The 17,426-nt window shown below is 61.7% G+C and overlaps 2 protein-coding genes across 2 annotated transcripts; one reads left to right on the top strand and one right to left on the bottom strand.

Moving 5' to 3' along the window:
* Positions 1-1,352: 1,352 nt before the first annotated feature.
* LOC141465298 (scavenger receptor cysteine-rich type 1 protein M130-like) lies at positions 1,353-5,971 on the top strand. The gene is given in 13 exon segments (XM_074148648.1): positions 1,353-1,404; positions 1,491-1,811; positions 1,905-2,222; positions 2,303-2,605; positions 2,685-3,002; positions 3,148-3,390; positions 3,679-4,065; positions 4,170-4,511; positions 4,624-4,767; positions 4,881-4,976; positions 5,149-5,232; positions 5,539-5,679; positions 5,856-5,971. Coding segments are annotated over 13 exon segments (2,865 nt in total).
* Positions 5,972-6,111: 140 nt separating this feature from the next.
* On the bottom strand, positions 6,112-12,896 carry LOC141465656 (NACHT, LRR and PYD domains-containing protein 3-like). Its single transcript, XM_074149211.1, is given in 7 exon segments — positions 6,112-6,762; positions 7,636-7,806; positions 7,906-8,079; positions 8,347-8,517; positions 9,502-9,584; positions 10,121-11,826; positions 12,614-12,896. Coding segments are annotated over 7 exon segments (2,811 nt in total). The 3' UTR covers positions 6,112-6,539.
* Positions 12,897-17,426: the final 4,530 nt, after the last annotated feature.

Genomic DNA, 17,426 nt, shown 5'->3' with positions numbered 1-17,426 from the left:
GGAGGGTCTGTTTACAAAGGCCTGCAGTGACAGGACGAGGGGCAGTGGTTTTAAGTTGGAGAAGGGGAGATTTAGATTGGATATTAGGAAAAAATTCTTTACCATGAGGGTGGTGGAACACTGGAACATGTTGCCCAGGGAGGTGGTTGAGGCCCCTTCCCTTGAGATATTCAAGGTGAAGCTCGACGAGGCCCTGGGCAACCTGGTCTAGTTGGGGGTGTCCCTGCTGACTGCAGGGAGGTCAGACTAGATGACCTTTGGAGGTCCCTTCCGGCCTGGACCAATCTATGAATCTATGAATCTATGAATCCGCGCCACTCGGCACCGAAGGATCCCACCAAGTCCCTCCACCGTGGGTGGCTCGGCCCCGTCCTCGTCCTCAAAGGCAACCGGGACCTCGAGGGAGATCCTGCTCCTTTTGCACCCCCCGCGCCCACCATTTTTGGGGGGTGCTCAGTCCTGGCTGAGCCAGGTGGGTGTCGTCCCCGTCCCCCCGCTGCCACTTCCCAGTGTTGGCTCCGTGTCCTGTGTTGTCGTACTCCCCCCCCATCAGCGGCGTCACCGCGGGCAGATGCGGCTGTGGTTGAGCACGGCGTTATCGGTAGGGCCGCAGGTGGCCGGGGAGCTGCGGGCGGTTCGATGCCGACGCCGTGTCCCCGCCGAGGCTGGGAGTGGGGGGGGGACGGGGGACGGGGACGAAAAAACCACCTCCTTCCTGCCCCGGGGACACAGCTGCCGGCAGCAGCGTGGTGGCACCGCCATGTGCTGCCAGCCTTTGCGAGGCGCCGGGGACGTGCCACCTGCAGGCAGCGCCGGCAGCCGGGGGGCTGCTTTCACCTCAGTGTCCCCCCCTGGGGTCTCCAGGCATCCCCCCCCGGGAGGGAGACATGTCCCCCAGCATGCTGGGGCCTTTGGGGCTTGTCACGTGCCATGGCTTTGGTAGGTTTGGGGTGAATCCTGTCGCCATTGGGATTGAGCACTTGAAGGGTGAGGGCGATCCCGTAACGGGGTCACCCCCACGGTGGGGGGGGACAGGGGCGGGAAGGGCCCACGCACCCCGTGGTGGCTGCAGGTGCCCTGGGTGGGGGCTGGCTCCCCCCCTCCCACCCCGGGACGCATCCGGGCGCCGACGCGCCGTGGCGAGGTGTGTGACGCCAGAAGCGGAGCCGAGCCTCATATTTGGGCACGGAGCAGGTTATTGGAGGCCGGGGCCCCCGCCGGCGGGGAGATCACCCCCCCGATAACGGCACAGACACTGCCACCGCCCCCCTCCATTGGCTCCCGGTTTCGGGGCTGCCTATATATCACCCGCCCCACACTCAGGGTTGGGGAGGGGGGTCCGGGACGGCAGGATGGTGCCCATCGGGGTGTTGGGGCTGCTCTTGTGCGTGCGGCTCTGCAGGGGTGAGTGGTGGGTGGGGGGTGGCCGTGGGGCACAGACACCTTCCCCCCTCAGCCCCCCCAGCCCTGAGCACCCTCCTTTGCCGCAGGCACGGGGGAGCTGCGGCTGGTGGGGGGCGGCGGGCGCTGCGCCGGGCGGGTGGAGGTGAAGCACGATGGTGAGTGGGGCTCCGTCTGCGTCTACGACTACGACTGGGAGGCCAACTGGGCCACCGTGGTGTGCCGGCAACTGGGCTGCGGCTCGGTGGCCAGGGCGTCAGTCTTCGCCCCGTTCGGGGAGGCCACCGGCCGGATCTGGCTCCAGCCCTTCTTCTGCCGGGGCACCGAGAAGAAGCTGGAGCAGTGTCCCCACTTTGGCTGGGGACAGCACTTCTGCGGCCACAGGTGGGACGTTGGGGTGACCTGCACAGGTGAGGAGGGGGCAACTGGCCGTGCCGGGACACCTGCCGTGTGCCGGGGTGTCCCCCGGCCATGCTGAAGCCGTGCTGGTGCCCCCGGTGCAGACGCGGTGGAGCTGCGGCTGGCGGCTGGTGGGGGTCCCTGTGCCGGGAGGGTGGAGGTGAAGCTGCAGGGACGCTGGGGCACGGTGGCAGATGACTACTGGAACATGGAGGACGCCGAGGTGGTGTGCCAGCAGCTGGGTTGCGGCTCGGCCGCTGGCGCCTACAACGCTGCCGACCGCTTCGGCCGAGGGGACGGCCCTGTCAGCCTGGTACTGATTGACTGCAAGGGGACCGAGACCACCCTCTGGGACTGCGAGATCCGCGGCTGGGGACCCTACCTCGGCACTCATGGCTACGATGTCTCTGTTGTCTGCCAAGGTGGGAGCTGGGCGATGGTGGGGACACGCCGGTCCCGGCACGTTCCCCGCACCGGTCACCCCCGTTTCCTCTGCCGGTAGGGTTTGCCCGGCTGGTCGGTGGCCCCGGTGCCTGTGCCGGGCGGCTGGAGGTGCGGCGTGGCCAAGCCTGGGTGGGCGTTTGCCAGGACGATGTGGACATCAAGGTGGCCCAGGTGGTCTGCCGGGCGCTGGGCTGCGGCGAGGCGCTGGCCGTCCCTGGCAGTGGCCGCTTTGAGGCTGGAACGGGGCCGTTATGGGAGGGGGGGTTCAACTGCACTGGCACCGAGCCCCTCCTCGCCTCCTGCGCCCGCCGGCAAGCCCGTGGCCAGGTCTGCTCCGGCCACGCCACCATCATCTGCTCCCGTAAGCACTTGGGGACACCGGGGAGGGTGCTGGGGGGTCCCCGCACCGTCCCCCCATCCCAATGCCCTTTTTGCTGCAGCCTACACCGGTTTCCGTCTGGCGGGCAACGGCTCGGGCTGCGCCGGGAGGGTGGAGGTGGAGGCCGGGGGGACGTGGGGGTCCCTCTGCGCCACCAGTTGGGACCTGCCCGACGCCCACGTCCTCTGCCACCACCTCGGCTGCGGCCCCTCAGCCGCCACCGTGCCACCGGGAGGCTCTTTCGGCAGCGGGGACGGGCCGCTGCGGCTGGACGCCTTCGGCTGCGACGGGAGCGAGAGGCACCCGGGCGAGTGCCCCACGGTGGTGCTGGGGGAGCCCCCCTGCCCCCCCGGCCATGCTGCCGCCGTCAACTGCTCAGGTCGGTATGGCTGGGAAAAAGCCTTAAGGGGACTTTTGGGACACCCCAAAAGTGGGGAGTGGAGGAAGCAGGGCCATTTTGGGGTGAAGGGATGGCTGATCCAGGGCCCTGCCATGCCCCCACGGCTCCGCCGGGGATGTTGTAGGTGTCGCCGAGCCCCTGCGGCTGGTGGAGGGGGAGAGCCGGTGCGACGGGTGGCTGGAGGTTGCCACAAGCCCCGGTGCCTGGGCCAGCGTGCCGGCAGGGCTGTGGGACTCCCAGGGTGCCACCGTGGTGTGCCGGCAGCTGGGCTGCGGCGTGCCGGAGAAGGTGTATGCCGTGCCGGGCTCGGGCACTGCGGCGCTGCCGGGGCTGCGGTGTGACGGCACCGAGGAGAACCTGGCCCAGTGCAACATCTCGGGGCCAGCCACAACCCCGACCGAGGAGGTGGCCACCACCCTGACCGGCAGCCCCAAGGAGGTGGCCACCACCCTGACCGGCAGCCCAGGGGAGGTGGCCACCACCCCGACTGGCAGCCCCGGGGAGGTGGCCACCACCCCGACTGGCAGCCCCGGGGAGGTGGCCACCACCCCGACTGGCAGCCCCGGGGAGGTGGCCACCACCCCGACCGGAAGCCCCAAGGAAGTGGCCACCACCCTGACCGGCAGCCCCGAGGAGGTGGCCATCATCTGCTCAGGTGAGTGACCCGGGAAGGGTCCGGGGGTGCCAGCACCCCGAGCGGCCACCCCATCTCGGTCCCCTCCATGCCCCGCAGGCAGCCGGCGGGTGAGACTGGCCGGTGGCTCCGGGCACTGCGCCGGGAGGGTGGAGGTCTACGTCGAGGGCACCTGGTCCACCGTCTGCCAGGAAAACTGGGACCTCCCGGATGCCACCGTCGTCTGCCGCCAGCTGGGCTGTGGAACGGCGCTGGAGGCACTCGGCTCCGAGGGCTTCGGTCCCGGCACGGGGCCACCATGGCCGGATGCCGGTGGCTGTGCCGGGAGCGAGGCGTCTCTCTGGGATTGCCCGTCTCTGGCACGGCACGGCTGCCGTCACGGTGGCGGGGCGAGTGCCATCTGCTCAGGTCAGTGCCCTGCACCCCCAGACCATGGGGACCATCTCCCCTGGGGGGTTCCTGGCCCATCCGTGCCATGACAGCCCCCTAATCCCCCCCGTGCCCCCTTGCAGAGCATCGCTCCCTGCGGCTGGTGGGTGGCAGAGGCCGCTGCAGCGGGCACCTGGAGGTGTTCTACAATGGGACGTGGGGCCGCGTGTGTGCCAGTGGCACCAGCCCCGACACGGCCAGCGCCGTCTGTGAGCAGCTGGGCTGCGGGGCCAGGGGGAGTCTGGTGGCCGCCCCGTCCCCGTCGCCGTCCCCCGCCTGGCTGGCCTGGGTGGGCTGCGAGAAGGGGACCCGCTCGCTCTGGCGCTGCCCCTCGGCACCCTGGCACCTGCAGGCTTGCAGCCCCGATGGGGATGCCCATGTCGCTTGTGATGGGGACAGCGGGACGCCCACCCCGTCCCCAGGGAGCAGCTGCCCGGAGGGTGCCACTTGCACAGGTAGCTCTGCCCGTGCCGGCAGCCCCCCCGCGGCGGGCTGGCGAGCTCCTCCCCATCACACCCCCTGGTGATGTCCCCGCAGATGTCCCCAGCAGCACCACGGTGGCGGCAACATCGAGGCCGGTGCCGGTGCCCACGGTCCTGTGCGTGGTCCTGGGGACCCTGCTGTGCCTGGCCCTGGGCGCCCTGGCCGTGCAGACGTGCCGTGCCCGCGCTCGGTGCCGAGGTGGGTCCCAGCAGGAGGGTTTGGGGGTCCCGGGGCTCCCCACCATGGGGCGGCTCGACCTCGGTGCTACCCACGGTGCCACCGCCCCGGCTGAGCGCTGCGGGTCATCTCAGGCCCTGGCAGAGCCACAGACGCCGTCTCTGATGCCATCTACGAGGAGCTGGACTACACCGTGACACCCGAGTACCAGGAGGTGCCCAGTCGCCCAGGTCGGTGCAGCCCCCCCATGCCCGGTGGTTGTCCCTGAAGAAGGGGGAGGCTCGTCCCCATGGTGTGGGGGTGTCCCTGGTGCTACCGTGGCCCCGGTCTGCGGTGAGGGGCCGTGGCTGCCCCCGGTGCCGGCTGCGGCCACCCCCTGACACCCCGTCCTCCCCCCGCCAGGCTCCCCGTTGGAGGGGTCGGGGACGAAGCTGCCGTATTACACCGGGGACAGCGAGGAGGAGAACGACCCCAAGGCAGCCTCAGGTAGGGGCAGAGGGGCAGCAACCCCGTTGGGAGCCCCGGGGAGAGGGGACACGGCCAGGCACTGGGGAGCCAAGGGGACATGGACCCCCCCCAACCCCGCCTCGCCCAGCTCTGCTGCCACTCATTACCGTACAGCAAAACATCCTTTGCCTGGTCATTAGTCCCTGCTGCAGCTCTGGCTGAGACCCTGCAGCCCCAGAGCCACCAGGACACCCCCGGTGGCGTGGCTGGAGGGGGGGGGTGGCACAGTCAGACCCCCTGCCAGAGCCCCCGGTTCACCCCCATCCACCCCCGTGCCTGTCCCAGACTCCCCTGCCCAGCCCGAGCACGGCCCCCCCAACGGCTACGATGATGCTGCGGCCGTGCTGGAAGAGCCCCCCGCTGCCGGCACTGGGGACATCTCCGAGGGGGTGGCACGGAGGAGCTGGAGCTGTGTCCCACCCACAGGTAAGAGGGGCCACGGCCCCCCTGTCCCCTGCAGAGCCACCCCGGGGCGGGGGGCTTGGTTCTGGCGGCGGGCAGGGAGAAGGTGGCCCATGCATGGGGGCAAGACCCCCGCCAGGGTCTGGCAGGAGGGACACGAAGCAGCCTCCAAAAGGGACTGGCCTTTGGTGTCCCTTAAGGTGGGAGCTCACCCCCGCCAAGTCCCCAAGGAGCCACAAGGGACCCCCCAGCAGAGCCCCCGGGGGACACCAACTATGACGACGTGGGCATCAGCACCCTGGGGACATCGCTGTGAGGACGCCCGGGCCACAGCGCGGGAGTCCCTGGGGACACGCCTGCAGGGTGGTGGGGCTCTGTCCCCACAAAGGGGTGGCCTTGGCCACAGAGGAGGTCACCTCTCCCTGCCCAGGACCACGGCACAGCGGCAAAACAGCTCCCATGTCCCCAGGGGAGGGTTTTTTTTTTTTATTACTTCATTGTGAATTTATCCTTTTTTTGTTTTTCTATTAAAACCCCAGACTGGGTGGACACTCGCTTCCAGGGCTGGCACCTCGCTGCCGGGTACCTCTGCCATCCCGCGGGGACGTGGGGCAGGAGCTGGACCCCCAGGGACATCCCTGGGGACGGCGGGACAGGGGGAGGACGGGGCAGAGCCAGGGGACTGGCCCCGGGGCCTTTATTTGCCATCGGCAAACGCCCAGAAATATTCCCACCACGGGGAAAGCGGGAGAGGGAAGGAGCCAGACCAGCCCTGCCCTGACCCCCAGCAGATGCAGGCAAGATCCCCCCTAACCCCCCAAGTGTGGGGCAGGATGAGGCCCGGGGAGGCTTCGCCCCGGCCTTCAGCAGCACCAAAAATGGGGCTAGAACTGGCTCCGGTTGTTTCGAGGGGCTCTCCTAAAGGAGGGGAGCCCCTTCCTGTCCCCCGCGCCCGGCAGGACCCCCCGGTGGAACGGCAGCCGGGCCATGGCCCCCGCCTGCGGCACCTCCTGCTCCAGGAGGTACCCGATCTTGAGGTGGGGCTTCAGTGTCCTCAGGGTGTCCAGCTCCTGCAGCGCTTCCTCACTCAACCCCGACGTGCTCAGGCTTTAAATGGAGGGAAAAAAAGGAGAAGAGCTGTTAAAATCCATCCATGCAGTGGAATGAAGCCGGGGGGAGAGCAGCCCCGAGGGGAACTTGGGGATGTTGGTGGATGAGAAGCTCAACCTGTGCGCTGGCAGCCCAGAAAGCCCCCTGCATCCCGGGCTGCATCCCCAGCAGCATGGCCAGCAGGGTCAACGGGGGATTCTGTCCCTCTGCTCCACTCTGGGGAGACCCCCACCCAGTGCTGCCTCCAGCTCTGGGTCCACCAACAGCAGGAGGACATGGAGCTGTTGGAGCGGGGCCAGAGGAGGCCACGGAGATGCTGGGAGGGCTGGAGCCCCTCTGCTGTGAGGACAGGCTGAGAGAGTTGGGGTTGTTCAGCCTGGAGAAGAGAAGGCTCCAGGGAGACCTTAGAGCCCCTTCCAGTCCCTCAAGGGGCTCCAGGAAAGCTGGGGAGGGACTCTTGATGAGGGAGGGGAGCCCTAGGAGGAGGGGGAAGGGTTTGACACTGAAAGAGGGGAGATTGAGATGAGATGTGGGGAAGAAGTTCTTTGCTGTGAGGGTGGTGAGAACCTGGCCCAGGTTGCCCAGAGAAGCTGTGGCTGCCCCATCCCTGGAGGGGTTCAAGGGCAGGTTGGAGGGGGCTTGGAGCAACCTGGTCTGGTGGGAGGTGTCCCTGCCCAGGGCAGGGGGTGGCACTGGATGGGCTTTAAGGACCTTTCCAACCCAAACCATTCTGTGATTCTATGAAAACCCACCCTCTGCTCTCCTGGGCACCAGGACGCTGGTATCACCCTCCCCGTCTGGCAGCATCCCACCCTGGGGTGCCAGCACAGGGATGCTGGGGAAGGAAAAGGGACGTGCCAGGCACCTTACCCCAGGGTCTGCAGCGGGCAGGCGGGATGCCGGAGCTGCTGGCAGAGCTGCAGGACACCGTCGGCTCCCAGCTCGTTGTCGCTCAGGTCCAGGCAGGTGAGATGGGGACTCTCCACCAGCCGAGCGGCCAGGGCTCGGCAGCAGGCACCCGTCAGCCGGCAGCTCCCCAGCCTGCGGGGACAAAGAGGGACACGGGGTTTGACCGGCCACTTGATGAGCTGCTCCGGGTGGGAAGGAGGGGACACCGGTCCATGCCCCCCAGCCCCTTACCGCAGGGTCCGCAGCTGGCAGTTGCGGCGCTGGAGCCCCTCGCACAGCAAATGCACGCCGGCATCGCGCAGCCCCTCGCTGAAGGACAGATCCAGCTCCTCCAGGCACGGGCTGGTGGCCAGCACGGTGGCAAGGTCCTCGCAGCAGGCGCTGGTCAAACGGGAGTACCACAGCCTGCCGGAGACCCGTGGGAAAAACCCTCAGAGTCAGCCCAAGACACCCGCGGTGATCGTCACCCCCCTGGTGCCACTGCTTTTGAGCTCCTCACCCTGGGAGAGTGGGATAGAGGGCTGATGCCACCCCAGAGGGACTTTTTGGGGTCTCCAAAAGGCTCTGTGCTCCACCCTGGGGGTTTGGCCACCTGGGAGGTGCCCGTGGTTGTGCCCATGGGATGCCAGGGCGATGCCCAGAGGTTCCAGATGGATGCCCGGGGTCACTCACCGCAGGACACGCAGGCGGCAGCCGGGCTGCTGCAGCCCCTCGCAGAGGAGGCGCACGCCACCGTCACCCAGTGTGCCATCCCCCAGCTCCAGCCGGGCCAGGGTGGGGTGTTGGGCCAATAGCCTCGCCAGCTCAGCACAGCAGCTCTCGGACAACCCGCACCACTGCAGCCTGCGGGGAGGGATGCAGAGAACGGACCAACTCATCACACCGCAGGGAACGGACCAGGTTGTCACAGCTGCCTTGGCTGCCCACCCCATTCCCCCTGCCACCCAGCCAATCGGCATGGAGGGTCCACACCCACCCCCCACCTGACCAATCAGCATGGAAGGACCAGACCTACTCTTAGCACAGCTAATCAGCATGGAGGGACCGCAGCCCCATCCACCCACTGCAGGGCCAATTAGCATGGAGGGTCCACACCCACCCACCATATGGTCAATCAGCATGGAGGGCCCACACCCACCCACCATATGGCCACTCAGCATGGAAGGACCATACCCACCCATGGCCAGTCAACATGCAGGAACAACACCCACCCCACCATATGACCAATCAGCATGGAAGGACCATACCTACCCACCATATGGTCAATCAGCATGGAGGGCCCACACCCACCCACCATATGGCCACTCAGCATGGAAGGACCATACCCACCCATGGCCAATCAACATGCAGGAACAACACCCACCCCACCATATGACCAATCAGCATGGAAGGACCATACCTACCCACCATATGGTCAATCAGCATGGAGGGACCACACCGTCCCCACCATAGGACCAATCAGCTTGGAAGGGCTCCACCCACCCACCCATACCATGGCCAATTAGCATGGAGGGATCATACCAATCCATGCCCAATCAACATGGAGGGACCACACACACCCACAGCCAATCAGAATAGAAGGACCACACCTGCCCACCATATGGCCAATCAGCTTGCAAGGGCTCCATCCACCTTGCCATACCATGGCCAACCAGCATGGGGGGACCACCCTCACTCACCGTATAACCAATCAGCATGGATGGACCACACCAACCCACGGCCAGTCAGCACAGATGGACCACCCCCACCCATGCCCAATGGTGGCCACATGCCAGCAGCAGTACCGTGGCCCCCATTTGGGCTGAGCGTGGTGGGCAGGTCTCTTACCGGAGCGCCTGCAGGCCGCTGCCCGGGTGCCGCAGCGCCCGGCAGAGTGGCTGGATGGGGACCTGCGGCTCCTCGTGCCACCGCTCAGCGAGGGGACGGGGACCTCCTCCTGCTCCCGAGGCACCGGAGCTGCAGGGAGACAGAGAACCCGGAGGCACGGGCAACCATCACTGGGACGTCCCAGCATTGGCACCGGCACAAAACCACCCCCAGGCAGAGCTCACCACCAGCTCATGGTGGGGGTCTCCTCAGGAGAGACCTCCCTGGCTTTGGAGATGTGAAGGACCATGAGCAAATGTCAGCAGCGGGGATCTCCCCTTGGATGTGAGAAGGGGGACGTGAAGCTGAACATGGGCGTGGAGGAGACCTTTTGGGCTGGGGAGGTTGAGCTGAGATGCTCCACCTCCATCAATCCCACCACAGGCAGTGGATGGAGGAACCTGCGTGATCCTTATTCTCCCCAAGAAACAGTTTAATCCTCCGCTGAGGAGTTAAACCCCCAGGGAAGGGACAAGTTGCTCTTTGGGTGGAAAGAGCTAAAATGCCTTTAAAAACCATCTGTTGGGTTGGAGGAGAAATCTTTGTGATTTTGGGTCACTAGGGCAGAAAAGGGCAGGACTTACCGAGGCACCGACGTGGCCACCTCATCCCTGGTCTCCTGCTGGTGGAAGGAGCATCCCCGGAGGGTGACGCAGCCCAGCCCGTCCCACTGCCTGATGCAGAAGGAAAGAGCCATTTGGTCGTAGAGGGACAACTTGATGTCCTGCAGGTCTACATCGGTGAAACGACCCAATGCACTTTGCACGAAGCTTTTGTCGTTCATCTCGAACAAAAAGTGGAAAGTGTCCAACTGCATAACCTTCAGCGCTTGGCCGGGCTGGGAGACGTCCCTGTGCCTCCCCTGAAGCCACTTCAGCGTATCTTCCCTGGCTCGGGGTGAAATTCTGCACCCGATGCTTTCATCCAGGTACTCTATTGATTTTTGGCTTAGCAGACCAAAGAGGAACCGTGCCGTTAAGTTCAAATCCTTCCTGGACTCACTGTAGCTTTCTAATAACATATTTACGTCCTTCGTGAGAGCCCCCGAGTCACCAACCATCTCCTCATCCTCCTCCAGAACGTAAAACATTGCCGCAAAAAACTCCTGGAGGTGCAGGTGGGTGAAGCTGTAGAGGTTCCCATGGCCTACGCCTTTCTTGGAGATCTTCTCGTTGAGGAAGAGGGGGAGGAGTTGTGGCTGGTCCAAGCCACGGTCCTTGATTTCCTTCTCCTCGAAGAGGACCTTGTGCTTCCAGATGCCCTCGGCGGCCAAGGAGCAGAGCTTGCCCAGGAACTGCTGGAGGTCCTGCGGGTTGTCCCTGCCTCTGCACCTCATTAACCGGGAGAGGTAAAACACGCTCATCCGCGTGGTGGCTTTAGAGCACTCGAGGAGGCTTTTCTTCTTGTAAAGCTGCTGTTCAAGGATGGTGCAGACAGTCCAGCTCATGATGGGGATGATGCACAAACTGTAGAGGACCTCGTTGCCTCTGGCAAACCTGAAGGCCAGGTCAGCTTTATTGACATTCTCAAAGTACCTGTGGAAATACTCCTCCCTCATGGCTGCCGAAAATCCCAGTATTTCCGCGTAATATTCACCCTCCAGGCACTGCCCCAGGCTTTGAAGAGCCGTTGGCCTTGTGGTGATGAGCAAGGAGGACTCAGGGAGAACGTTCTTCTTCAACAAGCTCATCAGGGTGGTTTCCAGCGGCTTCACTTCCCTGGGGTCAGAGCTCAGCTCATCTTCAGGCTGAACCAAGGAAAATCCCAGGGCCTCGAAGCCATCAAAAATGAACAGGATCTTCTTCTGGTCATCCAGGATCTTCCCAGCTGGTGTTCTCCTGTGAGGGCAGCACTTTGAAATGAGGTCTACCATGCTTGCTTCCTTGGTGAAGGCAATGTCTTTGCAGTCTATGCAGAAGATGTAGTCAAACTGTGTGTAGAAGGTCCCTTCCACCCACTCCACCATCACCTTCCTGACCGTCATCGTCTTCCCCATCCCTGGGGCCCCCACCAGCACCACGACCTGTGGTGTGTGCCCGTCTTCGTCAGGTTTAAACAGCGTCTGTGCGGTGACGGCGATGGTGGCTGGTCCGTGGCCGGCCTCGGGACACCCATGGTTGGCGCCCACAGCTTCGTGCTCACCTCCGCGCTTGCTCCAAGGCTTCCTGGCGATGGTCAGGTCGGTGTAGCGGCTGCTGACAGACAGGTTCTCCCCGAGACAGGAGTTGACTTCTTTGTACCGGAGGAACTCCCGGACCACATGCTCCTTGTACTTCCGCTTGTAGTCTGTGATGGTGAGAAGTAGCGTCAGTCTCAAGCACTGATGGATTCCCGAGGAGCTCCTGACCAGCCCAACTGCCCTCCTCACACACCAACGGGACCCTTGTTCCAAGGCCCAGGGCTTTCCTAAGTCTGGCTGAGGCAGTAAGGACATCATCTGCAAGAATTTAAGGCCTCTGGCCAGTTGTGGGGGGGTTCTTCTCCTCTCCCGGGTCCCCACATCCTCCTGATCCATCAACCCCTGTTTAACCACCCTGTGGTCTTCACCTGCCCTGGCAGCAAACGCAATTGCCTGGGGCCACCTGAAGCCTCCATCCCCCTCTGCTCATGCCCCTGGTGCCAAAGGAACTGCCCCTGGGCTCCCGGGGATGCCTCCAGCTCCAAAGCATTACCAACAGTGAGGTTTGCAGAGATAACCTTCATCCCCATCCCAGGAGAAAAGGCTCTGCTCCAGGAGAAAGTGGAGCCAGGCAATAAGTGGGGACAGCGAGAGGGGAGGTCGCTACAGCCCCCACGCTGATGGGATCACAGCGGGACATCTTTGGGTTTCCAGGCTCCCCAGGAAGCCAAAACCTTCTCTTACCAACTTCTACCTTCAAGGCCAGGTTGGACGGCGCTTTGAGCAACCTAATCTAGTTGAAGATGCCCCTGCCCATGGCAGGGGGTTGGCCTAGATGACCTTTAAGGTCCCTTCCTACCCAAACCATTCTATGATTCTACAATTCTACCTCTCTCCAGGATCACTCAAGGGAAAAAGAGGCAAAAAAGAGCAAAATACATGCTGGCTTCCTACCTTTCACCTTCTCCTCCAGGATTTTCTCCGCGAGGTCTCTCTGGTTCATCTCTTCGAGCAGCCCAATGGCTATGTCCATCGCAGCGCCTTCGCTGTAGTTCTCGCCCATGCAGCCGACGAGGGCGCAGGGGTGGGTGGCCTTCGCCAGTGAATCCTTGGGGATATTCCATTCCCCTTCCAGGTGGACCTTCGATAACTTCGTCTTAAACTCCCAAAAGTCCTTGGGCGCGAGGCCCTGCAGCGCTCGCAAGAGAACAGCTAACGGACGCTCTTCCCCTGCCATTGCGGGATGTCACCTGGAAATACCAGAGGTTAGAGACCACGGCTGCACCACGGCCAGAGGGTTTGGAGCTGGGCACCGAGTTTTTCCCAGTTCTTCCAGTGCTGGAAAGGCTGGGGACAGTCACCACGGCATGGCGAGGTCAGCCGGGAAGGATCTGGCACTGTGGGGATGTTCCCCCTGGGATGGGGCATGGGAAGGAATAAAAACACCTGGAAAAAGAACAATTGTGGGGGCTTCTAACCAGATGGGGCCGTCCCTCTGTGGGCTCACTGGGCGGCGGGATGCCGGAAGGATCCAGGCACTGCTGGAGGTCCTTTTTTTGCTTCGGAAAGCAAGGTTTTAGCCAACATCCGGCACACCCTTCCTTCCTCCTTCCTGGCCATGGGGCCAGTGGCTTCCGTAGCACCGCCCAGACGGGCCACGTAACACCCGCAGGGCTCCCGGCACCGAGCTCGCCAGGAAGGTGCTGGTTTTGGGAGGAGAAAAAGCGGCTTTAGGAAAGCCCACCGATGCTCGCAGCCGCTGCAGCCCCTCTTCCTGCCTCCCCCACACCGGCAGCTCAGCTTCCTCCCCGACAACAGGTCGTGGATTCAACTGAAAAAAACACCGAGCCCCTGAGTTTCCAGCCCTTCCAGAGGAACTGCGCGTTCCTTGGGGTCCACGAGCCTTTTTCCAGCCTCGTCTTGGTAGGGAAAGCCACGGAGCCGCCGTCTCCTCCTCCCTCTTTGGGGCTTCTTGTTTCTGCTATCACTTCTCTCCTCCCCATTTCCAGTCTTCCATGTCTTTAGGAGACAGGTTCCACCCCACTCAGCTGGAATTAGTTTCCTGGAAAACCAGGAAATGGGAAGGAAGCTGCAGTTTCCCGCGGGGATTCCTGCCTCGCTCCAAGGGGGACCTCCACGGGGCAACGTGAAGCTGAATTTAGATGCGTAGGATAGAGAAACTAAATATAGCTGTGGGAAGTGGAGAATTAGACTGGGAGCTGTCAGAGGAAGAGGATTATCAGGGTAATATCTGTGAAAGGAAAAAGGAGCTGGGAATGACAGTCGCTGCCCCAGCGTAACAGATACACCGGGGCTTGTGAGACTGGAAAAATAAAGCACCGTTGTGGATCGGAGCATGATGCTTCCAGAAACACCTTCAGGCTTTGGATGGAGGGGAAATGGAGTGTGGCCAGCAGGTGGAGGGAGGTCATCCTCCCCATCTGCTCTGCCCTGGTGGGGACACATCTGGAGCACTGGGACCAGTTTTGGGCTCCCCAGTTCCAGAAGGACAGGGAACTGCTGGAGGGGGTACAGCAGAGGGCTACAAAGATGATGAGGGGCCTGGAGCATCTCTCTGATGAGGAAAGGCTGAGGGACTTGGGGCTTTTTAGTCTGGAGAAGAAAAGACTGAGGGGGGATCTGATCAACGCCTATAAATATTTAAAGGGTGGGTGTCAGGAGGATGGGGCCAGTCTTTTTCCAGTGGTGCCCAGTGACAGGACAAGAGGAAATGGGCACAAACTTGACCATAGGAAGTTCCATCTCAACAGGAGGAGGAACTTCTTCACTTTGTGGGTGGCAGAGCCCTGGAAGAGGCTGCCCAGGGAGGTGGTGGAGTCTCTGTCTCTGGAGACATTCCAAAGCCACCTGCACACATTCCTGTGGGACCTGCTCTGGGTGGACCTGCTTTGGCAGGGGGTTGGAGGAGATGATCTCCAGAGGTCCCTTCCAACCCCACAGCATTCTGTGATTCTGTGATTATGTGAAATAGCTTGCTTGTGTGGCTCTGATACACTGAGAGCTTGTGCTACCCCAGCCTCTGCTCCGACAGGCACTGAAGGATGAGAATATTCCCTTCTTGCCCAGCGCCTTCAGCCAGGTTGCCCAGCAGATGGGTAAGAAATCGGCAGTGCGAGGGTGGAGCCAGAAATGGGGAGAAGGTGGAGAAGGTTTTTCCAAACGGATGTGGAATTGCCGAGACACGATTGTGATATGGCTTCCCACCAGCACTTTGCGGCTCCGGTGATGGGTCGCAGGAACTCTTTGCCCAAAGGCAGGGAAACCTCCCTGGGCTCGGCTGGTAGAGATCAAAGGGACGGGGATAGTAATTATGGCTAGTAATTAAAATCAGGCATTGATGTTAATGGACAGGAAAGGTGCTGTACAGAGCCTACAAGGACCTGATCGTCTCCCTCCTGCCCGAACTGAGCGAGAACCCGGTAATAAACCAAAGATACGCTTCATCAATGAGAGCACCAGATACGAGCAAGCTAAAAATAGTCCTCTGCTGCTATTAATAGAGCAGGAGAGCAAGTAGCGGGGAAACTATTGAAAAAAAACCCCACAGAACACCTCCAAATAGAGTACGGGCTATTGCAGACGTTATTAAGAGACAAACTCTCTAAGCAAAGCCCTTTGCTTCTCTTTGTGGACAGGGATTGTGTTAATAAAGCAATAAAATACTGGAGGTGTGACCGGAGGAAGGAGGATAGAACGCGTGATGGGAGACGAAGAAAATGAGATTTTTTTCGTGCAAGCTCAGAAAGACAGTGGGAAGAAAAATCTATGTAATGCGTGGTAAAGTACGTGGGAGGCCTGAAAACACCACTGAGAATCGGTTTAATAAGCCGGGAGGTCCACAGACTCAGTTTAACCCCTGCAGTCTCCAGCCAGGGGAAGGTCTGGACTCCTGGAGACCAGACTCCTGGAGACATCCTGCTGTTTGGGGGTGACAAGGGGTGATGGGGAACAGCTATGGGTGAGGCAGAAGCTGAGTATTAAGGCAAATCCCCAGGCTCAGCTGTCAGATTTACCCCACCTGGAGCTTTATTTCAGCTTAAAATGAGCCCAAGGGCCCGTGGCAGTGGGTGGGGAGGCTCCAGGTGAGGTTGGTTGAGGCTTTGAGGGTATTAGTAGCCCCTCAGGGGCAGGGGGGCTTGGATTTTCCTTGCAAGGACTGTCTGTGCAGGGTGCCGAACCAGGCAGTGGCCCAGCAGGAGGAAGGTCCTTCATCCTGCTCCCCTGGGAATGCAGAGGTGAGGAAGGAGAAGTGGCTGCTGCCCAAATGGCCACAAGTTTTTGCTGCTTTGTGGCCTTTTCCTCCCCTCCAGCCACGGGTGGGTTGTAACTGGGGCTCTGGGAAAGGAGAGAGGCTGCCTTGGGGGTTTCTGATGCCCAGGGGTGACATGAGTGTGACCTGCCCTCTTGCTTCTCAGTCACCCAGAACAGGGTGCCTGTGTCTTGGTTTCAGCTGGGAAAGAGTTAATTTTCCTTTTTAGTGATTGCTGTGAAAGGAATGTCAATAATAACTGTTGTTTTCAGTTGTTGGGAGGTGATGTTCATGCTATTCAAGACCTTTTTCAGCTTCCCATAGAGGCATAGGAGGAAGGATGGAATATTCCAATTCAATATTCCGTACCATAGACCTCATCCTCAGTATAAATGGGGGTGGGAATCCATGATCCCTGCTTGGGATGGTCCCAATTCACCGGGTGATGAGAATGACTGGTGTCATTATTATTGTTGCTATTATTATTGTTATTTTGCCTTTTCTGTTATTGTTTTTATTAAGTTGCCTTTATCTCAACCCACAAGTTTATGTTGGTTGTTTTTTTTTTTTCCCCCTCCCTTTCCCTTCCTAAACCACGACACTGGGTTAAGGAGGGGGTGAACCCACACTGAGGAGGAGCTGGGGACTGGGGAACTGGGGTTGAGGCTGTGGGGGTCTGGCAGAGGAGGCTGTTGACACCCCCCACCTTGCACGGGGCTGGCCTTTCATCAGGATGGTGGGGAAGAAAACGCTTCGAGGGGGTGTTATTTCTCCAAGCTGCCTCCGAGGGGTGCTGGGAAAGGGGGGAAGGATGTTTTAAGGCACATCAGGAGCTTAAGGTAGGGGGAAAAATCGGCTCCTTATTGATAACATCTTGGCAGCCCATTGTAAATGGAGCTGTGGCAAGGCTTGTGGGACCCTGGGTCCTTGTGGGGTCCCTGCTGGGTGGCTCCCCCTGCAAGGGAAGGGGACACGGAGGCCAGTGGGCTTTGCTGGGACAGGGCAGAGCTAAGGGGGGAGATGGTTCAACCCAAACAATGTCCGTTCAGGGTTTCACAGACACCAAACGAGCTCCGTGGCACCACGGGCTGGGCTGTATCCATCTGTCTCAGCTTCCCTGCTGGGAGCCTGCAGTCACCCTGTCCCTCCTGCCTGCAGGAGGTCTGGGAACGACTGTTTCTCTCTGAAAGTGCCAAGAACACCATGTTCCTTCCCAAAGATGCTGCTGCCACCAAGTACCACCCCCACCCCCCACCCCCAGCAGGGCTTGCTGGGGGGATCCCCAGCAGCCAGGGCTGTTTTTGTCTCCCGCAACTCACCCCAGGGTATGCTGTGAGCTGGGAAGAAGGTGTGGGGGGGGGGAAGCAGCAGCACGGTTTCTAAAGGGTTTTTCTCCCCATCTGACCTTGAAGAAGCTGTTTTCACCTTGCCCTGCCGGCGCCTGGTGCTCTCCCGTGCTGCGTTGGGGGTGATGTGACCCACTGGCTGCAGGGGACC

This window comes from Numenius arquata, chromosome 6 (genome assembly GCF_964106895.1).
Source record: "Numenius arquata chromosome 6, bNumArq3.hap1.1, whole genome shotgun sequence".
NCBI lineage: Eukaryota > Metazoa > Chordata > Aves > Charadriiformes > Scolopacidae > Numenius > Numenius arquata.
Note: the sequence above shows the minus strand (reverse complement) of the source record. Positions and strands in the feature narration are given on the sequence as shown.